The sequence below is a fragment of the Corylus avellana genome, chromosome 3, assembly GCF_965113065.1.
Source record: "Corylus avellana chromosome 3, dhCorAvel1.hap1.2, whole genome shotgun sequence".
Classification (NCBI taxonomy): Eukaryota; Viridiplantae; Streptophyta; class Magnoliopsida; order Fagales; family Betulaceae; genus Corylus; species Corylus avellana.
In genome coordinates, this window is record NC_142492.1 from 25,324,946 (window position 1) to 25,350,439 (window position 25,494).

The 25,494-nt window shown below is 36.8% G+C and overlaps 3 protein-coding genes across 3 annotated transcripts; 1 reads left to right on the forward strand and 2 right to left on the reverse strand.

Annotated features, from left to right (window-relative positions):
• Window positions 1-489: 489 nt before the first annotated feature.
• MYB39 (myb domain protein 39) lies at window positions 490-1,685 on the reverse strand. Its single transcript, XM_059587816.2, has 3 exons — window positions 1,420-1,685; window positions 733-1,332; window positions 490-579 (listed from the first exon to the last, which is right to left on the reverse strand). The coding sequence occupies exons 1-3, from the start codon at window positions 1,683-1,685 to the stop codon at window positions 540-542; spliced, it is 906 nt and encodes a 301-aa protein (XP_059443799.2). The 3' UTR covers window positions 490-539.
• Window positions 1,686-8,820: 7,135 nt separating this feature from the next.
• On the reverse strand, window positions 8,821-18,178 carry LOC132173689 (ABC transporter B family member 2). Its single transcript, XM_059585257.2, has 12 exons — window positions 17,783-18,178; window positions 17,635-17,689; window positions 17,361-17,536; window positions 15,763-15,963; window positions 14,979-15,238; window positions 13,562-14,102; window positions 12,725-13,107; window positions 11,783-12,198; window positions 11,174-11,415; window positions 10,844-11,091; window positions 9,893-10,305; window positions 8,821-9,603 (listed from the first exon to the last, which is right to left on the reverse strand). Exons 1-12 carry the CDS (start codon window positions 18,065-18,067, stop codon window positions 9,059-9,061), a joined length of 3,765 nt encoding a protein of 1,254 aa, XP_059441240.2. The 5' UTR covers window positions 18,068-18,178; the 3' UTR covers window positions 8,821-9,058.
• Window positions 18,179-19,520: 1,342 nt separating this feature from the next.
• On the forward strand, window positions 19,521-20,374 carry LOC148586994 (uncharacterized). Its single transcript, XM_088514443.1, has 2 exons — window positions 19,521-20,236; window positions 20,356-20,374. Exons 1-2 carry the CDS (start codon window positions 19,521-19,523, stop codon window positions 20,372-20,374), a joined length of 735 nt encoding a protein of 244 aa, XP_088370569.1.
• Window positions 20,375-25,494: the final 5,120 nt, after the last annotated feature.

A 25,494-nucleotide genomic window follows, 5' to 3' on the forward strand; every position in this document is an offset into this window, starting at 1 on the left:
AGTGGTGAATGACGGAAATAAGTTTAGAATTTAGAACATTCTCTGATACCATATCGCGGAGGTAATTTGCTACATCAATCGTTCCAAAAGCTTATTCTAATTAATACTATGTGAAATCATTAGTTTTTTTTTTTAAAAAAAAAAGTTTAAATTAATTAATAAGAAATGATAAATTTAATCATTTGATTAATATTCTAACGGAAGTTAAATACAACTTAGAACATGTTGGCCGTATATGATTTGGATGTTGTTAGTCGCCAAAAGAAACTTGAACATAAAGTTGCATAGGGAGAATTATCAACTATTATACATAGAAAAAAAAAAAAAAAAAAAAAAAAAGTATCAAAGGATTCAATACAACGAACACTTTGTGAGGAAAAAGAGGTTTACATGCATGTATCCTGTGAATAAAGGTAGCAAAAAAAAAACAAAAAAAAAAAAAAAATCTAACATACAAGAATAATCATGAATGAACCAATAATATTTCCTGCGTGGAACTCATGTTTATGATACTTCAGTTGAAACATAGGCCAGGTGCTCTACCATGCCATTGGCGATGGTGATGATGAGGATGTAAAGCTGCAAAGAGAATTAAGGAAAATGTTAATTAAATTTTCAGCAAAAGTGGAAAGAAAGAAAGGAAGCTTCCATTTCCAGCCAACAAATAAATAAATAAATAGACCATAAAGGAATTAGAAAATAAAATAAAATATTTGAGAGACAAGAACCTACTCCAACATATCTTTCCAGTAGGAGTCACTTGTTTCATCATCCATGAGTTTCTCCCAATCCTCAAAGATGGAGGTTGAGAATTGATTTGGTTGATGATCAGTCAAAGGAGGTTCAGAAACCAATGCAGGCATCAATGGATTCTCACTCAAGCTGCTGTTTTTGACACCAATATTATCAACTTGTGCAATATTTGCCAATGAATTGTCAATCTCCTGTGAGTTGGTGGGTGCTTGAGGGATCAAAATTCCAGGGTTCATATATCCCCAACCATTGATAAATCCTTCAAATGGGTTATTGAGAATTGCTGTGCTTGTTGTGTTCACAACCTGCAAGAGATTTTGCAGGAGTTGGATTCTCGCCAGATGAGATGGATCTGCCTGCAAACCAAGACCATTTCCCCAAGGACTCATCAAATTTCCAACGTTTGCAGATGCACCAAGCAACATAGAGAGATTCATAAGGTGGTTGGGATCTGTTCTTGGCTTGTGTGTGGTTGGATCAATCCCCATTTGAAGGAGTTTCTTCCTTAAATGAGTATTCCAGTAGTTCTTGATTTCATTGTCTGTCCTCCCAGGAAGTTGTGTTGCAATCCTAGACCACCTGCGACCAAAAAAAAAAAAAAAGTCAAATAAAAAGATTTTGAATGATCTAACAAGCATGCAGAATAAATGATATATATATACGTACTTGTTTCCAAGAACAGAGTGAAGGTTGATGATCTTTCTCTCTTCGTCTTCAGAGAATTTGCCTCTCTTAATATCAGGCTTGAGGTAATTCGTCCACCTTAATCTGCAACTCTTTCCGCACCTATTCAAGCCGGCATGTTTGGGGAGAGCTTTCCAACTTCCATGCCCATTTCTGCTAATATAATCAGTAAGCTTCTGGTCTTCCTCTGGCGTCCATGGCCCTTTCTTCAAACCCTTCTCCTCATCACAACATGGGGAACGACCCATTTTTGGGAAGAAATAGAGATGAGAGTTGAGATATGATATTGGAGTTTAAAGGTACAAGTCTTGTTAGAGATATGGCTGATGGGTGCTGGTTTTATAGGTGATTCTTTGAGAGATATGATTCAAATGATGATGTCATTATCATTCTCTCTTTTCATATGATATTCAAATTTCTTTTGATATAAATAATTTAGAAATATGGCTGTATTAAGCATGCTGGTCCATCAGCTTTCTTAGATTTGTCTTAAATTTAGGAAACTAAGCTACTTTTTACTTTGTTGTGTATGCACTTGTGAAATTTGTGTTTCACTTTGAAAAAAAAAAAAAAAATAGTGGTTAATTAATATATTTAGTGCATCTCCAAAAGAGTAGCTAAATCTCTAATAATAGTTAAATTTAACTATTATAGGTGTTTTTTGGTCCCCAATAGAATAAACAATTTAACTTTTTTTCATCTAGTGTGAACGGTAAATAGGCTGATTAGCCTATTCACTATTCACACTATAAACTTTGTTTATTATTTTTTATCTCTCACTTTCTTTCTTTTACTCTTTCTCTCTCTACTCCTTTTTCTTTCACTCTCTCTCACACAAAATAATATTTAAAGAAAATGAGGAGTGGAATAGAAAATCTGCTGGAGTGTGTATAAAAAAATAAGTAGTTAAAGTAAAAATTTATACTTTTTCAATAGCTATTTTGCCTATTTCTGCTGGACTGGAGATGCTAGATCCAAACCCGTTAGCTTAAGCTTTTGGGTTAGAAGTGGTGTCCTAATATATATAATATTAACTTACTCTTGTTTGACTTCCTTGGTGTCTCTCTCCTCAACACACTTCATATTCAAATACACTCGCATTGAGTTCGTCTATAATAGGGCGGATGCCAGTTCATGCGTTTTGAGTTTTTTAACCTTAAAATTTCAATTTTTTTTTAAAGGTGCGGACATGGCACAAGGCCACATCAGACTAGGCAAATGCTAGGACTACCATCATCCACTCTATAGACGAACTCTTCTACATTAGCTTTCTTTATCATTTTCTTACTATTTAAATATTCTTTCAAATCAATACTAGGGGGGTTTAGGAAGTCTGTTAATAATTCTCTGATTATTTTCTTTTATCTCCAAAGGTTATATAGTTTTTAAAATTACTATTGGATCAAAGTCACGTAATACCTTTGAGGAGATGAACAAGGAATACAAGTCGTACTTATAGAATCACTCCTCTTATAAGTGTAATTGGAAGATAATATGATTCAAATGATGAAAAGCCACTATCATTCTTTCTTTTCATATGATATATTCATATTTCTTTTCATAGAAATAATTTAGAAATATGGCTGCATTAAGCTTGCTGGATTTATAGGTTCTTCGGAGATATATATGATGATTCAAACGATGATGTCATTATCATTCTTTCTTTTCATATGACATTCAAATTTCTGTTCATATAAAGAATTTAGACATATGGCTTAAATATGCTGGTTTTATAGGTGCTTGGGCCGGGGGAGATATATATGATTCAAATGATGATGTCATTATCATTCTTTCTTTTTCATATGATATTCATAGCTTCCAAAAGCACGGCAATGAGGGGGAAAGCCATCTAGCGACCCTTTTGGCCATTTTCAGCAAAAATCAGGATTAGGTAGTGTACAGGTGTCTTTTTATTTAGGTGGTAATTTCCATGTCTGAGGTTTCGTAAAGCACATATGTTTTGAAAGCCACCAGTAATTTGATTTCCATTAATTAATATATAACCATGATGCTAATACTACAACAACAAGCCTACAACACTTGATAGAACGTGATACATTGAGAAAAACATGTTTGGTCGTCACTAAAAGCCTTAATGTTATCGCTAGGGTTGTCGCATTTGCGCCGTCGTTAAAAACTCATTAATTAGCGATGACTCTCGATAATTTGGCGTGCTTTTCTAGAGATACTTTGATCTTTATTGAAGTTAAGTACTGGGAAATTTTGTAGGATATTGAAGTTATGGAAAGATTATGAATAATTAGCAGGCACATATGTATGCCCAAGACAATGATCTACTTGCAACGTGTACTTTGAAGCTAGCTTCAGACACAACAATGATGTTTGTACCACATAATTATTAAAAGAAAATGTTTTTACTTTTATTTTTAATTGATATTTTCTCCATTTTCTTTTAATACAAATATGTAAGATGTATCCATATAGATCACATTATATATATATTCTTATGCCTAAAAATAGTTCTTTATCTTGTAAACCTAAAATTTTGGAAAGCTGGGATTTCAGGTATATATATATATATATATATATATATATATATATATATATATCATTGAAAACATGATCATTGTTCTTATCTTCTTATATTTGTTCTTGCATTATATATCAAATATGTTAGTACAAAACCTAAAACAGAAAAAATAAATGCTCCTAAGGTACGTTATAGAGTCATTTTCCTTAAGAGATTATTTGTTCCCATCAATTTTGATTAATTGATTTGCATTGGGTTATATATAGTACATACTTCTTCAGGATACAATGAAGTTCAGAAAACTTCTAAAGTTTGATTGCATTAACTTCGCATAAAACGAAACCAAATCAGAATACCATATGAGTTTCTATACTAGCAATGAGAGAACACACATTTTGAAGTTGCAATTGGATTTTGAGAGAGTTAGAAAAAAGAGAAAATTTCAACGTGTTTAAAACTGGTATGAAGTGGGCTGTATATATATAAGTTCAGCAATTTTAATGTTTGTTCATTAACAGACATTTACATTTCGAAATTAACGGAAAATTAATTCAACTGTCATTAAAATATGATCATTCGATATATATTAACATATACTTAATCTTGACCGTTAGATTAAATTTATAATTAACGGTTATTAAAACGTGCAGAAGTTTGATGCTTCACACCGCATTAGTACATGTGCTCAAGTATTGCTTTAAAGCAATAACCTAGTGTGAGTTGACATTATAATTAAATGCCTCCATTATTTTATCTCATTCCCATTTAATTCCCTCTTCATTCAAGACTCTTTAAACGTCTTCCATTATAAAATGTTCCCAAACCGAAAATATAGACATACATATATAAGGTAATTAACAAAATCTTCTTTGAGATATTGTGATCGAGGTGAATTTTGAATGTTGAGTCATATATCCAACACCATTATAAGGTAATTAACATTATAGGCTGCTTCTTTTAATTCTTCCAATACAGTTTTCTAGTCCTCATGCATGCTCTCATCAAATTTGTCATTTTCTAATTATTTTGACAATCCGAAATCGTAGTAATTAATTATATTATGCCAACTTATATAATTCTTTAATAATAATAATAATAATAATAAAATAAAGCAGGCTCTAACTGCTCTACCAATGTTCCTTTGCATCGTTGATCATCCATTTACCAAATCATCTTCAATCTTTTGGACTCCAAATACAATATTAATTAAGTTTTGTCAATGAAGTTGAATTTTATTCATACAAAATAGTAAACATGTGATCAAAATAATTAAACGAGCTAATAAGTTCAAATCTGATCGAGTCAGGGATGACTGCACTCTAGCTATCACATGTAAGTACAAATATTTTGTCCTCAGAAAAATATATAAAATATATATATATACGAATTATAAGTTCTTAAAATAGTTTTTTTTTTTTTTTTGGGACAAAATCCCCTCTAAGAGGAATACTTTAATATATACCACAGAGGTAGGTGATCAATTTTTGAAAAAAAGTAACATTTACATTCTAATTGTGCTCATTGACCTCGGGCATGCACCTGATTAATTTCTTTATTAATAGAGCCTATGCTTAAAAATACAACAGATTTAACTGGCCAATTTATGCTGACATATTCTTTTTACAAAACCAAACATTTACCTAAACATATCATTGACCCAAAACTGCTATTTGTCTCACTGAAGCTGAAACTTAATTTTGTATGTGCAGAGATTAGGGTACCTATAAGCATTTTTCTTAATCTTGAAGGTATTCATTCCCCTGGGCATTGAGTTATAATTTAGGATTGTCAAATTCTGACACGATCCACGAATCCAATAAGAACCTAACACAACATTAGCAAGTTATGGTTGAATAATTTAACCCGTTTAATTTAATGGATCGGGTTAAGATTAACCTATATAATCTCATAATCATGCATGCATCGATACACCTAAAGGTTTGAACACGACACACAACATTTATGGTTGATAATTTTTTATACGACTTTTAAATCCAACACAAAATTAATAATTTAAAATTAAAATTTTTTATCATTTAGTTAAATGAATTGAATTATAATTTTCTAGTATATAGTGTTATAACGAGTTGAGACCCCATAATTAAGTACTTATATTCCTTTGTTGGCAGCTTTCTAGTGTGATTGTACCGTTTGTACGCATAAAGTGCAGTTGGGCATTTGTCGACCATTAATATAATATAAATAAATATTGAACAACTCATCCATATCGTTAGGGCATGTTTGGCACTTCCTAAAATCTTTGACATTTCCTAGAATCTTAGTTAGTTTGGTTTTGACCGAAGCCGTGTGATATCTAAATTGAAGGGTTTTCATACGCTGTTCAAAGAGGGTGACATAATAGCTATACCACTCGTCAAGGGGCCTAGAAAAAGACACTAAGAAATGCCAAATGGTTTTTTCAATCTTCTTACATCATTGGCTTCATTGACAAGCCACTATTGCATGGAAAAAAACATAAAAATAAAAATAAAAATGATTAAAAAAGCATGGGGGAGTTGAAAAGAAATGACCTGTTGACTGCAAATCACGCCATGTCGAAGTTTCTGAGCTTTGCTTATCAAACTTGGTTTCTTGTATGATCATAATTAATATTTGTCATCACTTTTATATGTTTCTTTCGATGAAAACAAGAATGGGAGAAACATAGAAAACAGAAGAAAGAAAGAAATAACCAAAGTCGATATGTTTATCCCTTTGACATCCTGGAAACTTCCTAAAAGTTCTTTTTTTTTTTTTTCTGAAAGAGGGAGTGTCTGTTACGGCAAATTTGAATGTAATTAATGGCTAGCTGTTTGTATTTGGTTTTTAACGGTATAAGATAAAAAAAAAAAAAAAAAAAAAAAAAAAAAAAAAAAAAAAAAACTATCACGTTACTTGGAAGACTTAACCAGACAATTAACATCCTTTTTCTCTGGTGTTGTTGATACTTACGTACTACGACGACAGCTGTTCCACTAGTACTAGCTAGTTAATTACATTTATAACGCCAGTTTTCTTTTCTGGAAATTTCTTTAAATTTAGTTGATATATATATTTAAAATGAACGTGATTATCACGGACATTTTTAATAAAACATGTAATTTTTATATACATGATTTCAACAATATCATTTGATGTTGAAATCACATGATATCAATTTTTTTTTTTTTTTTTTTTTTTTCAATTTGTAAATTAAAGCTCTAATTGTTTAAAATGTTTTCAGCAGAAAGCAATTTCTTGAAAAGAGATTTTCCGGTGTTTGACACGTACGAAAAATCAATATATATATATATATATATATATATATATATATATATTTCATTCAATCATATTAAACTATAAATTATGAAAATGTCCTGATCAGATCTCGGCCATGTCCTAACTGAGTACCAACCGAGTCTCTGCGGTGTCCTAACCAGGTCCTGCACAGTGGCTCCTTACCGGGTCCCTATGGGGTTTTGGTAGTGTCCTCGTCAGGTCGTCAGGTCTCTGCGGGGTCCTGGTTGAGTCTTGGTGAGTCTCGACCGAGTCCTAACCGAGTCCCAGTAGTGTCTTGGCGAGGTCCCGGCAATGTTCTAAATGAGTCTATACAGTGTCCCGGTCGGGTCCTGGCGGTCTTCTAACCGGGTCCAAAAAGTGTCCCAGTTAGGTCATGGTTGGGTCCCAGTCGAGTCCAGGCGATGTCCTAACAAGTTCTCGACAGTGTCACGATTGGATCCCAACGGGGTCTCAGTGGGGTCCCGATCGGGTCCCGGCAGGGTCCCGACGATGTTCCGGTGGTGTCCTGCTAGTGTCTTGACCAGGTCTCGATCGAGTCCTGATGGGGACCCAATTGAGTCCCGACAGGTTCCTGATGATGTCTCAATCGGGTCTCGACAATGTCCCAGTGGTGTCCAGCCAGTGTCTTGGACCAAGTCCCGGTAGTGTCTTGGCAAAGTCTCAGCAATGTCTTGTCTAAGTCCGTCAATTTAAGAATGAGATGCTCAAACTCGAAAAATAGTTTATAGTTTTCAAAAATGCAAGCTATTTTCCGAAAATTAAAGAGGTTTTTTTGGTCAAACTGAAAATATTTTCCGTCCCACCAAACACCCGAAAATACGAAAAACATTTTCTGAAAATCATTTTATACTGAAACAAAAGGAGCCTAATATGCATCAATTTGGCCGAAATTGTTTAGGCAACCCAAAATGAATTCTACACTCCTCACATGCTCAAGAATAGTTCTATCCATTTGTTCAGTAATGCCATTTTGCTGTGGTGTTCCCAAAATATTAACTTCATAATAATACCTCCCAAAACGCCATCGCAGTGATTACCCTTATTGTCTAATTTCAGACACTTCTTCTTTAAACCTTTCATTCTCAACCATGGCCTTTAATTTCTTGAAAATATCAAAGACATTTGATTTATGCTCCAAGATATGTACCAACAATTGCTAGTAGCATCATCAGTAAAAGTGAAAACCATGAGAGCCACTAGGAGAATATAACTGTGATTGTCCTTATACATCTATATGAATTAGTTCTAATTGTTCTGATTTTGAAATCTTGATAACTTTTGAGAAACTAATCTTTCTCTGTTTCCTGTAGACATTAAGACCACATCCCCTTTTCACTCCAATTCCTAGCAATTGGAATAACATGTTATATTATGGTTTCATCGGAAGACTTCCATATTTATTATCTCTCCAACAAATGATATCAAAATTAATGGTAACATGCGGCATGATGAATGGTAGGATCATGCACATGCATGGATGATGGATCCCTTTCGCAACTGGAACACTGATATGTCCAATGGCATGAAAACAAAAAAACAAAAAACCAATACGCCCACACAAGTGTTCCTAGGAACAGCCCATAGGATTGAAACGACTTTCATTCGATGGTGAGTGTAGTAATGTGGTGATAGATTCACATAAAAGGCGGGGTTTATTACAGATACACATGTAAGTGAAAAAAGAAAAAAATTACTAAGTCTCACATTGAAATAATCACTCTTTACACCATGCCCCAACTGTATGGTCATTATTTTGACATAGAAATTAATAATCACTCTTTAAATCTCCTTATAAATAGTGATTAAAAAAAGTGTAAAAAGTATTTGAGCTATTTGTTTTCAATTTGGTTGTTATCGATGTTGCTGTTGCTGAATGTTGATCAACTTATAGTATGCTCCACTGTTGTTCTCTATAAGTGCTGAATGACTCCCTTGCTCTATTATCTTTCCACCTTCCAAAACTGATATTTGGTCTGCATTTTTTATTGTTGACAGCCTATGAGCTACCATCACTGTTGTTCTGTTCTTCATCAACCTGTCCAAAGCTTGCTGCACCACACGCTCTGACTCCAAATCTAGAGCGCTAGTGGCTTCATCTAGCAGCAAGATTTCTGGGTTCTTGAGAATGGCTCGGGCAATGGCAACCCTTTGTTTCTGGCCACCAGACAGCTGCACTCCCCGTTCACCTACTCCTGTAGAGTAGCCCTCAGGAAGCGCACTGATAAAGCTATGAGCATTAGCCAGCTTGGCTGATTCAATCACTTCTGCTTCAGAAGCTCCTTCTTTTCCATAAAGAATGTTTTCATATATTGATGTGGCAAAAAGAGCTGGTTCTTGTTGGACTAGGCCAATGTGTTTCCTAAGAGACTTGAGCTTCAGTTTCTTTATGTCTTTCCCTGCAAGAATTTGATGAATGCTTGTTAGATCAGCAGCTGAATACTTTTCTAGATTCTGGTTTGACATTATCTAGCTAATAGAGGATCTTGCATGAGGAAGGTTGTTAAGGAATCATATTGGCAAAGTATGAATCATTTTCCACAATGCATAAGCGTTCTATAATCTACTTATGTTTTTGTCTATTAAAGTATTTGATTAAATGATTAAATATATTATTTCCTATTAACTTAAACTTTTAGAACAAGTGGTGATTTAATAGTCTTTTCGTAGATTATCCAAGAACCTTACCGTCTATCATCAGTTTCCCAGCCGTCGGATCATAAAATCGCAGTATAAGAGAGATGACAGAGCTTTTACCAGAACCACTTTGCCCCACTAATGCCATACACTGCCCTGAACGGATCTTTAGATTAAAGTCCTTAAAAATCACAGCTTCAGGTCTCGAAGGGTAGCTGAATTGGATGCCCCTTAGCTCAATTGTTCCCTCCACTGTCATTAACTCTTCTCCAACATCACTTGTTACCTCTGTCTTTCTGTCTGTCACATCAAAGACTGATGCCACCATTTGGTTCCCCTTCAGGATGTCTGGGGCCAATGCCAATGTCTCACCCATGGCTAATGCCGTTACAATCATAACAAAAAATGATTTCATGACAGATTTGAAGCTAGCAAGCCCCTGCCCCATCAAAACAGAACCATACCTGAACAAAGTCAAACAAGACCAAGAACTTCATTCAATTTGAGGGATCTTCAACAAAGCCATCTAGAGTAAGGCAATAAGAGCAATATACAGGTTGTTTTAGTATAACCAATATTGTAACAACCCAAGGAAAAGCGCTAGCAACATCTGCGCTATTACTCCAAAATGATTAGTCGATTTGGAGCTTCCTTAGAATTCATTATAAAGCCCAGTTACACCTAATAAATTAGGCAACGTGGGACTTAGCACCCATGATTATCTTTATAAACTACTCACTCTATATGAGTTTCTTCTCATCTTCTCAATACGGGACTAGGGTGTTACAAATATGCTTATGTAACAAAAAACTAATACTGTTGCATTTTCTTCTGTATTGGTGTATTTTCAGGCATTGTTTCATGTTTGGAGGTCTTGTTGGACTCCTTAAACAGCATCAAACATGTAAGAGAATGTTGAATAACAAACTTACTATGGTTCTTTTTGTCTAGCCTATGTCTTTTATAGCAAAATTGTAAAAAAGTGAAGCTAAAGCCACATACCATAAGGCCAGGGCATAGGATGAGTAGATGAAGAGCTGGCTTATGCCATAACACATGCCTGAAATCTGACCACGAGTAAATGATCGCTTGGAAGGCTCAACGAGTTCTTGAGCATAAAGTTCTAGGATCTTCTCCTCGGCGCAAAATGCAGCAACAGTTCGGAGATTACTCACAGCCTCACCAGCCAGCATGTTAGCTTTCAGATAGGTTTTGCTCAAGTTGCCACCAAAGCCTTTCATGAAAAGTTTCTGCAACAGGGAAAAGGTTTCTAAGAGTAATTTACTAGTATTTTGGATATTGACTGGAATAAAAATAGGACTAATAGGAAACCTCGCTGATGTGACCACTAATGATCAATGGGTATGTGGCTATGACAACAAGTGTGATCCTCCAGTTCAAGAAGAAGCCAATGGTGAAAGCAGTAAAGACAAATCCTACATTCTGTAAAAGAATTGTACTGCGATCAACAACTATAGTTCGTAAAAGAGTTGCATCACTTTCTAGACGCGAAGAAAGCATAGAACTTGTGTTGTTTGTGTCATCGAACCACCCAATCTCATTCCTCAAAATGGCTGCAATCAGAAGATTCAAGAGGAAAGTTAAGTAGAAATTGGAAAAAACCATTGAATTCTCAAACTTGATGAAATAACAATTTAAGCAGAAGACAGGCAAAATATCTTGATGATATTCCACTTTGTTGTCAGAAAATTCAAAAGATTTAATTATATGGATTCATCATTAAAAACAAATGTTGACCCTTCAACTCAAAGAACCTTAGCCAGTTAGCCTTGAAAAGATCCTATTTGATGCAATTATAGGAAGGAAAATAAAAATAATCCACTTGTCCTGCAGAAGTAAGAAAAAATCTATGTTGTAACCTAATTGCCCAGGATTCAGGAAGGTAAGAGAACAGGTAACAGTCTTATGATCAAAACTTACACGAAAACATCTTCTCTCGCACGCGAAGAGTTAGTCGCTCTCCCATGATTCCAAAACAGAAATGTTCTATTCCACAAACAATGACAGTTACAACTGCACCCCCACAGAACAACAATGCAATCTTCTTGATCTCATGCTGTGTTGTGTCCCAATCCATGTAATAGGACACAAGTGATTGAGATAACCCAAGAGCGCAAAGAGGCATCTGAGCTCCAGCAATAAACGCGCATATGGTGCCCACCACCCCATAAGCCCAGTCTTGGCCAACCATGGAGTAGAGTCTTCTAGCAGAAACATATTTCAGCTTCACAATCTCCCCTCCATCAGTACCAACACGTCCAAGAGATTCTTTATCAGAACGAAAACTACCACCAAAGCTTGTTGTGGTGCGGGATAGCTCACGTGAGTTTTTTATGCTACAAATGAAGTTATTGAAAATGATCATTATGGACAGGTTAAATAATTCTTGTCAAAAGCAGAAAACATAGAAAATGGTCTTAATCAGTATGATATTTGATGATAGAACTTTCCATTTTGATCTTTAACTATGGGGCAACTTGTTCTTGTAGAATGGATTTGTATATAGTGTTCATTTCTTGAATGTTGCAAGATTGAAGACAAACATATAGTTATATTTTCAGAGGTTCCAATGACCACTGGAACTCATTATCATTTGTGTAAAGAAGCACCTCATTTATAATGATTGGAAAGTGAGTATTTTAATGTGACTGACAAAGCATCCAAAGGATTTTATATCTAATGTGTTAGGGAGAGAAACACCTAGGGAGTCAAACAAGAGTAAGTTAATATACATATTAGGACACCACTTCCAAAAGCCTAAGCTAATGGACTTGTGTCCACTTAGGTATATTAATTACTCTTTTTATTTATACTTCACCGTGTGAGACAATCTCACAAGTGCACTCACAACATAATGAGTACCTTGATGTCCGTCCCAAGTTAGGACCATGTGAAGGGTAGCGTTGCAGAGAACCTGCGGCCTCTTGAAGTTGAATTAGTGATGCATAGGCACTGTTTGGGTTCGAAATAAGCTCCTCATGGTTCCCAGTTTCTATTATATTCCCTTCATGTACAACAGCAATTATATCTGCATTTCTTATGGTAGAAAGCCGATGCGCAATCATTACAGTTGTTCGTCCAACCATGACGCGATCAAGTGCCTCCTGCACACTCTTCTCAGATTCTGCATCCAGTGCACTTGTAGCTTCATCTAATAAAAGTATGGACGGATTCTTCAGAATTGCTCGTGATATTGCAATCCTTTGCTTTTGTCCACCTGATAGTTGTATTCCTCTCTCACCAACCTGCGAAAGAAGCACTTAAATCACTCCCTTCCAATACATGCTCCATAAGATACAAAGGGTAGGATCCTTTTTAAAATATAGAAATGCAAAACTAATCAAAGTTATTTAGTTATATATCAAAAAGTTTCCTTCTTGAAACTCTACTCAAATAATTTGATTCCTTTCCTTTTATCATGAACTGCACTTTTTTCTTGTTTTAGTAGTCCTACTCCAATTACAAAAGAGGTTAGATTTTTTTCAACTGATTAACGGAAGAACGAGGCGATGGTCTAAGAAGAACAAAATTTGATTAAGCAATATTCAACCCATAGATGCTTAATTAATAAAGTTCTTTGGATTTTTGTTCTGGTTAATGCTCATGAAACCTTTTTTTTGCTTCTGGTTTTCCATAATGCACTTGCATACGTGTTTATGTGTATCCATACTTCACAATAGAAATGAAAGAAGCCAGTACCTGAGTTTCAAATCTCTCAGGAAGGTTGTTTATGAAAGAGAGAGCCTCTGAAAGTTTTGCTGCACGTGTGATCTCCTCAACGGTGGCATCATCCTTTCCATAGAGTATGTTCTCCCTAATGCTTGTAGCAAAAAGGGCAGGCTCCTGATTTACTAAGCCAATTTGCTGCCTTAGCCACTTGAGGTCAAGCTCTCTGATATTATGCCCATCTAAAAGTATTTCTCCAGAAAGGGGCTCATAAAACCGTTCAATCAAAGACACAACCGTGCTCTTTCCAGACCCACTTCCTCCCACAAGGGCTACAATCTTGCCAGAAGGGATGTCAAGACACAGATTATTAAAAATAGCAACATCTGGACGAGAAGGGTAACTAAAAGAGACATTCTTGAACTGAATAAAGCCCTCTAGTTTGTCCAGTTTCTGGCCAGTCCTGGAGCTGGCTTTGCTCACAGTGTCCCTCTCTATCATCTCAAAAATGGGATAAGCAGCTGCCTTTGCTCTGACAAAAGCAGTGATGTCTGGTGCTGCCTGTCCTAGTGACCTGAGAAGCAACAGAAGCAAATAATGTGTCTGCTGTTTTGTGGAATTTTGATGGAAAACTTGGATAACAAGCCAAATGATCATTTACAAGCAACCAACATTGGAATAAGTATGAGTTGAGTGTCCATGGAATATCATGTCACCCAGATGTTCTTGTGGGAAACTGCTTAATTTCATAGCTTCCATCGTGAGCCAGGTGATCTCAAGCATTTAGTCTCACTATTAATATGCATAAAACCCCTAATTAAATTGCTTATGAAGTTTCTACTTTAACCAGAATAATTCTTAATTAACAAGATATGCTTTGACCATTCCTCAAATTCATCACTCTTACCTCCATTGGAAATCATCACTGAATTTCAAAGCAATATTTTCCAAATCATTCAGATTTCCTATAACCTTTCAAATCTCTATTCGCTTCTCTGATATTGGTCTTCCAGCATGAGGCAGCATAACTTTTTAAGTGATTACAATTTGTCATCATAAAACTTCTTATGACAATATACACATTAGTCATGATTACATACTGATTTTCCAAGCTTTTGAATCTATATCCCCTAATTGTAACTGTTATCGGATTGTATAGCTGCAACCAAAATGCAAATGTTCTAGCTCATCAAAGAATGTCCTAAAAAGCAAGGATTGAATCTTCAAGTCCATCAATTGAACTCATCTCTAATTCTAACATCACAACAAAATCATTTAAAATAGAGGCTAAGATAGAGGAAGAATTTGATATCCACATGCCTGCAGTTCAATTTGATTCAGATGTGACAATATAATACAGTTGATCAAATCATCAAAATGCTATGTCAAACACAATGGAATGATTCAACTCCATGGAAGGCAAAATAAAGCAAGAAAAGGAAGGGCTTACAGGCCAGCGATAACAACATTGAGCATGGTGGTGAAAGATTCCCCTCCATTCGCGATGTTCTTGTGAACAACAATGCTAGTGAACCAAACAAGCAATGCCCATGAAAGTAAAAGGACACAATGCAAGGAACCTAGTCCTAGCCCTTTGGCCAATCCTGCTTTTCTCCCATACTTGTATGTATTCATGAGAGCATTCTTATATGATTTAACTGCTGCCTCTTCCCCTGCAAATGCTTGGACTGTTCTAACATTTCCAATCACCTGCAAGTCACATAATGTCAAAGAGAGAGCGTGTGAATTTTCCAATCAAACTTTTCCGTGATAGTTAAGAACTAAAACCCACCATCCAATGAATAATGCTATTCAATAGACACTTATACTGATGTACAACTTGATAATGCTACAGTGAAAATCAGCTATTGCATTAGCATTTCTAAAATTTTTCATTGTCATATGACTCATATCATCTCAATTATATGATAGTGTACTAAATAGCATTACCCCTATCCAATAGTCACTTTTTCCTCCGAGTAATATTACTCTTCACACCCATGAGTCACGATAGAACCTCAGCCACTTAAAACGTGCCACATCAATTAGTATGAAACTAGTGTAATAAATGGGTGTGAAGAGTAGCATTACTTTTTTATCGTGAAAAAATTCAGAGATCTTGTAAAATTAAGGAAAACTCTAGTTATTTTTTCACTTGGAGGCAAGCCAAATTCTGATGATAAGTTTAGATGGTTTTAGAAATTATATGGTAATGAAAGAGAGAGTGAACAGACCTCTTCAGCAATCTCACCAGCCTTGACATAGGATTTTCGAATACTGCCAAGGAGACCAATTGTAACCCAGGCATAGATGCCACCAGCAAGAGCAATTAAGGGGAGTATTGATAGTGTTACCAGAGTGATCTGCCACACCCTAAGAAACCCAATAAGGAAACCTACAAGAAAACGGGAAATGTAGTGCATGAAGTTCCCCACCTGCACCACCCACCAAACATATCACTTTCAAACATGTGTCCTCCACACGCTGCAAAATCTAAATTAAAAACAAATATATATATATATATATATATATATATATATATATATATACACTTAAAAAGAGGACTGCTATTTAAACGAACCTAAGGTCTGTTTCAATTTGCGATTTTAAAAAGTGTAATTTATAAATAGCGATTTTAAAATATACTATTTGAAAATATAATTTTTAAAAACGCAATTAAGCGTTTAACAAAATCATTGTTTGGCCTTTAAAATGGCAGTGTAGCCTTTAAAATTGTGCATTTTTTAAAAAAGTATTTCCTTACCTGCGACTTGAAAATACAAATTTTTTACATTTTCAAATCGCAATTTTTTAAAAACACAATTTCAAATAGTTAATTTCTTGCGATTTGGTTTAAAATCGCATTTTTTTATTATGAAATCGCAATACCAAACGAACACCCTAACATCGCCAATTTGGCCTCACACTCTATTTGCTACTCAGGAATATAATTTTTATAAATATATATAAATACAAATATAAAAATTATAAATATAACTTTAATCAACAATTTCTTATATGCTTAATCTTGATTTAACACAAAGTAATTAAGCACAAAATTGCACTCAACAATCTGTCATTAAATGATGCATGGGAGTGCTAAGCTGTAGCATTTATTTTTCCTTCCAGCTGGAAAAGGCATTTTGAAGTAAAGGTTAATACCTAACACAACCAACCCAACTGACTTATAAATGCCACTTGCCATTGCAATTACTCCAAATCACTCTCACAACAATTCTCTTGAAATTAACAACTTTTTTTTGAAAATCAAAGCTCACCACTTTTATTCTCTTTTAACCAAAACTTTTTTTTTTTTTTTTTTTTTATAAGGTCAGTTTTGGCTTTTTCTATATATGCTTATTCGAGTAGTTGCCTATCTTTAATTATTTAGTCCATTTTAATTTAGTTAAAATGCTAATTGGGAAAATTTTAATAATAATAATAATTAAGTTAGAAAAAATTCATCTAATAAAATTTATAAAATTGACACATATATATCTAAAATGCATGTAATTATTCGCATATCAGTTTAAGGTAGAATGAAATGGGTGTGGCCTACACACCTGTTTGGGACACCCTTTTATTTAAATGCCATAAATATTCCCATTAATTAATTGCAAATAAGAAAAAGAAAGATGATGATTTTTCGATTAGGACGCAATTACATCGACCTAAATTTAGGTTTGGCGTATTACAGCTTTTACAATAATTTTCTTTTCTTTTCTTTTTTGCAAATTTGACAAATAATTAAACAGTATTTTTTTCAACCAAATTGTATCCAAACATAAAGATTACAAAATTTTTTTAAAAAAAATCCTATTAATTAATTTACCTTCTCAGAAAGGGCTTCTTGAACAACAGTAATATCACTTGTGATTGCAGCTATGACTTCTCCAGTGGAAGCTTCAGTATCAAAGAGAGTAATATCTTGATTTAACATGGACCTCAAATATGCCATCCTCATCTTTGCTGCTTGCCTTTCCCCAGTATGCATCCAACAGGCCACCTCTATAATCACAATTACAAATATTTAATCAAATAATAAAGGTGTAATTAATTAACATTAATTTTTTCTTTCATATATGTAGAATAAGAAGAATAAATACCTGTCCATGCGGAAAACATTATAACAATACTGAGATACACAAAATCCAGTGAATACTACAACAACAAAAAATAATAATAATAATTAGAATTAGAAATGGGCAATATGGTCTTTCCATTAATATTGGTGCATGCATGGTGGCGTACTACCTTGGCAACTTTGTGGGAAGCTTCTTTGGGGAAGAGATAAGCCATCCCAATAATATTTATCAGCTTCCCAAAGAAAATGAAGAAAACGGGTACAGAAGCTCCATGGACACATGCACCAACCGACCCGATTGCCATGAGAATGTAATCATAAGAGTCGGCAAAAGAAAATAGTTTGAGCATAGAAACATTATTGATCTGCTTCTTTTCTTCTTCTTTCTTCTTCTTCTTCTTCTTTGTATGATCATTGGCCTCATTCTTGCCGGAAAATGAGCCTGAGTCGGCCATTTTTTGGCCTGAGAAAATGGATAGAAAAGTGTTTGTGGGAGAAAAGAAAAGTGTTAAATGGCTGGAAACTGTGAAGGGTACCACTCTTAAGTTTGAAGATGAAAAGTGACACAACTGGCGAAACTGGTAGATAATAATAATAATAATATGAGTAGGATAGGGTGGTGGTACTGGTGGGGAGTTGGATGGAACATTAAATTACATGCAGCAAAAAGAGAACAACAAAAAATAATAATAAGGGGGGGAAGAAGAAAACAGTTAGACAGATGGGTCATTATTTTCTTCTTCTTTTTTCTGTTGTCTGAGCTACTATGTGGGTCATTAAGTGCGAGTTAATCTGCATTCATCTCTTTCCTGTGGTCCCTATAGCGGACTATAGAAATTCTCTTTCAGCTCCAGCTTCTTTCTAATGGTTATTGTTGGTGTTAGATAATATTATATTATTATTATTTACTTTCTTTGGTATTCTAGGGTTACTAGGTTTACCTTTCCTTATTCTACTAGGTCTGTATTATTCCTTTCCTTATTCTACTAGGTCTGTATTATTCGCCTATATATAGGCCTCTTCTGTACATTATATTTTGTGATTCAATATACAACCTTATTCTCAACATGGTATCAGAGCACAGGTTCTGAATCACCTCAAAATTTTTTTGCGGCTAAATATTTTTCCTCCGGCGCCGCCAGTGTTATTCGGCGAATCTTTCTCTCTGATCTTCACGGTTCTCTATCTTCTCCTCGAGGTTTTCAGCTTATCACTATACCGCTTGAAAGCCCGGAAGACAACCGTCCCAGAGCCGCCTCACACATCCATATCGGAGCCCTCACGCGCCGCCACGCGCCGTCCAAAGGCTCGGCAATTCCGCCACTGCCGTCCAGCCACCGGCCGCCACGGTGGTCCGATTGCTTCCCCCAGGTCACCGATCGATAGATCTGCTCCCCAGGATTCCAGAACAGGCCTCAGATCCTCCATAAAACGCTCCACGCGCCGCCACGCGCCGCCAGAAGGTCCGCGCGTCAGATCCACGCGCCAGCGAAAAGACTCCTCCGTTCGCGCGTGTACCACACGCGCCATCGCACCCACGTGCCACGCCATTCTGCCACGTCAGCCTTAATTGCCACGTCAGCATAGCCACGTCAGCCCTACGTGCCACGTCATCGGTGCCACGTCAGCCTGTGTGCCACGTCATCGGTGCCACGTCAGCCTGTGTGCCACGTCATCGGTGCCACGTCAGCCTGTGTGCCACGTCAGCCTGTGTGCCACGTCAGCTTGTGTGCCACGTCATCAGTATCAAGTCAGTCACTGCCACGTCATTGGTGCCACGTCAGCGTTGACTTTGACCGTTGACCGTTGACTTTTTTGTTGACTTTCAGAGTTGACCAGGTGCTTTCTTACCTATTTTTTCGTCCTGATTTCATATTTGTAGTCTGTTTTTGCATTTGAGCCTTCCAGATGGCACAAAACGAGATTTTTCATCATGTTCAGACTGTATTGGATGGCACAAACTATATGTTGTGGTCTCAATCTATGCGCAGCTTTCTTAAAGGCCGCAAGCTTTGGCTTTATGTCACTGGGGAGATCCAAAAGCCAGTTAAAAAGGATTCTGAGGCAGATGAGGCTTTTACCACTCGTCTTATTGATTGGGATAGCAAACATCATCAGATTCTTACATGGTTCCGTAATACCACTATCCCATCTATTTCTGCACTCTTTGGCAGCTTTGATGAAGCAAAGGGTGCTTGGGATATGCTTGCTTCTCGTTATTCTTCTGTAGATGGTGCTCACGAGTATCAGCTTTTGTTTGAACTTTTCCATCTCAGACAGGAATCTGGTCAGAGTATTAATGATTTTCTTGCCCGCATGCAATTCTTGTGGAACCAAATTGATGTTTCTGATCCTATTTGGAAGGATCCCACTGATGCTCAGATGTATATTACCCGTAGAGATCAACATCGCCTTCACCAATTTTTGATGGCTTTGCGTGATGATTTTGAGCCTGTTCGTGTGCAACTATTACATCGTTCTCCTCTTCCCACTTTGGACACTGCCATCTTCGAACTTGTCCGTGCCGAGACTAGATCGCAGACTATGCGCTCTCAGCCTAGTCATACAGTGTTGGCTGCACCATCCTCTGGCTCCTCGTCATTTCAGCGAGAGTATTATGACAGGTCAGGTGCTTCTCGACTCCCTCCTAAGTCTCGCGATAATAATTACTGTCGCTATTGTCGACGTCGAGGGCACACTATTGACAAGTGTTGGCGTAAGGGAAGATCTAATGCACCCACAGCAGCAGTTGCTCATACTGAGAGTGGTTCATCTCCAGCTGCTTCATCTCCAGCTGCTCCCTCTTCAGTTGCCCCCTCTGGCCACGCATCAGGATCCAGTGTCACCTTATCTGCAGCTGACTTCGAGACAATAGTCAACCAGGTCGTCCTATCTCGTTCTGGTAATGCATCTTCCTCTGTCCTCTCAGTTTTGCCAGGTACCTCTTCCTCTTGGCTCTTTGACTCTGCTTGTTGCAATCACATGACACCTCACCCTACTTCCTCTACCACATCTGTACCTTCCCCTCATTCTTCATTCATTCGCACAGCTGATGGCTCCATTATGACTGTTAAAAATATAGGCACTATCAATACACCTTCCCTTTCTGTTCCTGAAGTTTTTCATGTGCCTGGATTATCCTTCAATCTTCTTTCTGTTGGCCAACTGTGTGAGCTTGGATATAGACTTGTTTTTGACTTTTCTGGTGTGCATGTACAGGATCCTCGTACGAATCAGACCATTGGGACCGGGCGTAGAATTGGGCGTATGTTTGAACTATCATCCTTACATCTCCCCGCCACAGGCATCTCTGCTGCAGCCTCTTCATCATCACCATCTCTTGCACTTTGGCATTCGCGTCTTGGTCATGCATCTGCCTCTCGCGTTCAATTTTTAGCTTCCAAGGGTTTGTTAGGTTTAGTTTCCAATAATTCTTTTGATTGTAGTTCATGTCAACTTGGTAAACAACCGGCTTTGCCATTTAATAATAGTGACTCTCATGCTACTGCTTCTTTTGATTTAATTCATTCTGATGTTTGGGGACCTTCTCCTGTTGCTAGTATGAGTGGCTCACGTTATTTTGTTATTTTTGTTGATGATTTCTCTCGTTACACTTGGGTGTTTTTAATGAAATCTCGTTCTGAATTATTGGATATTTATCGTACTTTTGCCAAAATGGTTGAAACCCAATTTTCAAAACCCATTAAGGCTTTTCGTTCTGATAATGCTTTAGAATATACTCAACATGATTTTCAAGCTATTCTAAAACATTATGGCACTGTTTCTCACTTGTCGTGTCCAGGCACCTCACAACAAAATGGTCGAGCTGAACGTAAACTTAGGCACATTTTAGACACTGTCCGTACTCTTCTCATTTCCACATCTGTTCCTACCCCGTTTTGGGGTGAAGCCACTCTCACGGCTGTCTACACAATCAATAGGTTGCCTACCCCTATCCTTGATAATTGTACTCCTCATGAGCGGTTGTTTGGCTCTATCCCTTCATATCATCATCTCCGTGTCTTTGGTTCTGCCTGTTTTGTTTTACTCCAGCCTCATGAGCGCACCAAACTTGAGCCTCGTTCTCGGTTGTGTTGTTTTCTTGGATATGGAGTGGAACACAAGGGCTACCGGTGTTATGATCCTGTGTCTCGTCGTCTTCGCATCTCCCGTCATGTAGTTTTTTGGGAGCATCGACTATTCCACGACGTCGGCAAATTTAGCATGCCATCATCCCCTCCCTTTACTACCCTTTTTGAGTTTCCTCTTTCTCCTACTCCCACCACCGATGTCTTGCCTGAGTCTCTCTCGCTAGAACTGCAGTCATCTGATGCCCTCGAAGCTGCTTCGCCTGTGTCCCCAAGTTCTTTGCCTGCGTCCCCAAGTTCTTCGCCTGCCTCCCCAGGTTCTGTTCCATCTGAGGATCCAGTCTGCACTCCATCACCTGACATTCGTCGATCCACCCGAGTAAGATCTCTTCCTTCCCATTTACAGGATTTTCATTGCTTTCATGCCTTAGCTACCTTGCACGAGCCTCACTCTTTTCGTGAGGCCTCCACTAACCCTCTTTGGCAGGCTGCGATGAAAGAGGAACTTGATGCTTTACACAAGAACAATACATGGGATCTGGTTGACTTACCTCTTGGAAAATCTGCGGTCGGGTGTAAGTGGGTTTACAAAATCAAGACTTGTTCCGATGGTACTATTGACAGGTACAAGGCTCGACTTGTGGCCAGAGGTTTTACTCAGGAATATGGTGTGGATTATGAGGAGACTTTTGCTCCAGTTGCTCGCCTTTCTTCTGTGCGTGCTCTTTTGGCTGTTGCAGCCTCTCGGCATTGGTCACTATGTCAAATGGATGTCAAAAATGCCTTCCTTAATGGTGATTTAAGTGAAGAAGTTTATATGCAGCCACCTCCTGGATTATCTCATCCTACAAACAAGGTTTGTCGTCTTCGTCGAGCACTCTATGGGCTTAAGCAAGCACCTCGAGCATGGTTTGCTAAGTTTAGCGCCACTATCTCTCGCCTTGGCTACTCCATTAGTTCTTATGATTCTGCCTTGTTTATTTGCCGCACAGACCGGGGTACCATACTTCTTCTACTATATGTTGATGACATGATTATCACTGGGGATGATATGACTGGTATTCAGGAACTTAAACAGTTTCTTAGTCAACACTTTGAGATGAAAGATCTTGGCCCTCTTAGCTATTTTCTTGGTCTTGAGATCTCATCTTCTTCAGATGGTTATTATTTAACACAGGCCAAGTATATATCTGATCTACTTTCTCGGGCAAATCTTACAGACAGTAAGATTGTCGACACACCGACTGAGCTTAATACTCGTCTCACTCCTCATGATGGCGAGCCTCTTCATGATTTTACCTTATATCGGCATTTAGTTGGCAGTCTTGTCTACCTTACTGTCACTCGACCTGATATCTCATATGCTGTCCATCAGGTGAGTCAATTTATGGCTGCTCCTCGCTCCACTCATTTCTCAGCTGTTCTACGCATTCTTCGGTATCTGAAGGGGACATTATTTCATGGGCTTTATTTCTCCTCTCAGTCTCCTTTACAGCTGCATGCTTATACTGATGCTGATTGGGCGGGTGATCCAACAGATCGTCGCTCTACCACTGGTTATTGTTTTCTACTTGGCACCTCGCTTATTTCTTGGCGAAGTAAGAAACAGACTGTTGTTGCTCGATCTAGCACAGAGGCAGAATATCGTGCTCTAGCTGACACTACCGCGGAGCTTCTTTGGTTGCGATGGTTGTTACAAGATATGGGTGTCTCTCTTTCTTCTGCTACTCCTGTATACTGTGATAATAAGAGTGCTATTCAGATTGCTCATAATGATGTTTTTCATGAACGGACAAAACATATTGAGATTGATTGTCATTTTGTTCGTCATCATCTTCTTCAGGGCTCACTACAACTTCATTCTGTCACGTCTCGTGATCAGCTCGCAGACATCTTTACAAAGTCACATCCTCCAGGACGTTTTCGTGATCTTGTGTCCAACCTCAAGTTGGTCTCTCGCACTCCACCTTGAGCTTGTGGGGGGCTGTTAGATAATATTATATTATTATTATTTACTTTCTTTGGTATTCTAGGGTTACTAGGTTTACCTTTCCTTATTCTACTAGGTCTGTATTATTCCTTTCCTTATTCTACTAGGTCTGTATTATTCGCCTATATATAGGCCTCTTCTGTACATTATATTTTGTGATTCAATATACAACCTTATTCTCAACAGTTGGTTTCAAGTGTGGTTTCCCCTTAATTTGTGCTCATTTTGTTTTTGTAATTGTCTCGAGCAGTCCTTAAGAAGACTGTACTGAGTCACTTGTTTGACCTATTTTCTACCTTTTGTAATTATTTTCATTTTGTTTTGAGTATGTTGTTAGGGAACCCATCTCATTTTCGTTTTTAGGATCATTCACTTTTTCTTGGAAAAAAAAAAGAAAAAGAAAAAGTGCAAGTTAATCTGGTTGGAGGGAATTGAATTATTTTCATTTTAAATGAAATTGATAGTATCTATTTTATGGTTAATTTTTCTCAATATTTTTTTCTTCTAAATATTGGTTTCTAAATGATGTGTCACCATCCCACGAGTTTGTGACATATTTTTTAAAATAATAAATCTCATGAGATGCTAACGGATTGAGATCCCCTCATATTTTAAAATCTAAGTCATCCATTTCATCTAACGGTTTAAACAAATTCAGAAATTTATATATTACCGAGGTAATTAATGTTAATTTTTAATACGTCCAATTCATTTGTTTGGAAACATTCTTTTAAAATGACATAAACTTTAAATCATGAAATAAACACTATTTAATTTATTTGGTCTCATCTTGTGAGTGACAGACAGATATAGATATAGTTATGACGTAACTTTTGGCCGCCATAATGGTTGACACAGACTAAAATCTCTTGAGATTTTGAAGATATATATGGTTTCTTTGAGATTTAAAGTAATGTCTGTCTCTCTCTCTCTCAATTAATGTCACAGCCTCATATAAATGCATTGGGTCTGGCAGGTGGATGATGCTCAAGTTTAGTGAGTTGAGAGTTCCGTGCCTAACTTGTTCCATGGATGGTCACATAATTTTGTATACAAAAAAATAAGAGAAGGAAAAGAGATGATATATATATCCCATTAATTGAGTGGAGCCCGATTGTGAAAAATTGGCCATATATGTATTCATTTTGGACCTTATCTCAATAGTCTTTTCATTTTTGTCTTACACATAGATTGAATCTAATCTTAATCATATGTATATAAAATATAGTAGATGCAGCTTTTTTCATGTCCTGTGAGCCCGCCCTTCCCAATCAAGTCGAGTTCAGCCGGCCTATAGGTCTTTGTTGAGAATCAGTCCGCTTCGAGCAATCTTGAGAATGAGTTGATTTGGGTCGATTAACTGACTAAAGAAGTCCACTTCTAAGGGACTTATAGTGTGGTACACCATGTTTCTCAGTAGCTAAAAAAAAAAAAAAAAAGGCAATTATTTTTCATTCCAAACTTGAACTTGCATTTTGAGTTTGAGAGGGGACGTTGAAGAATAAATCTAATTGTTGGTTATTAATTGCATCTTTGGCCATCGTCTCATCTAAGGCAGCTAACAAAGAGGAGTTTGGTTTTAGAGAAATAATGGGTATTATAGGAAGTTTGACAGAAAATGGCATGAGACCATTTTTCTATCTAAACATATGGCTGACACGAAAGGACTTAAATGCAACAAAATGATAGTTTGAAATATCTCACACCTGTCAGTATATGAGGCTTAAATAGAAAATGGCCGAGCCAAACTATATTTATCCTATATTCTTTTATTGTAATAATGTATATTTGGTTTTTCTGTTTG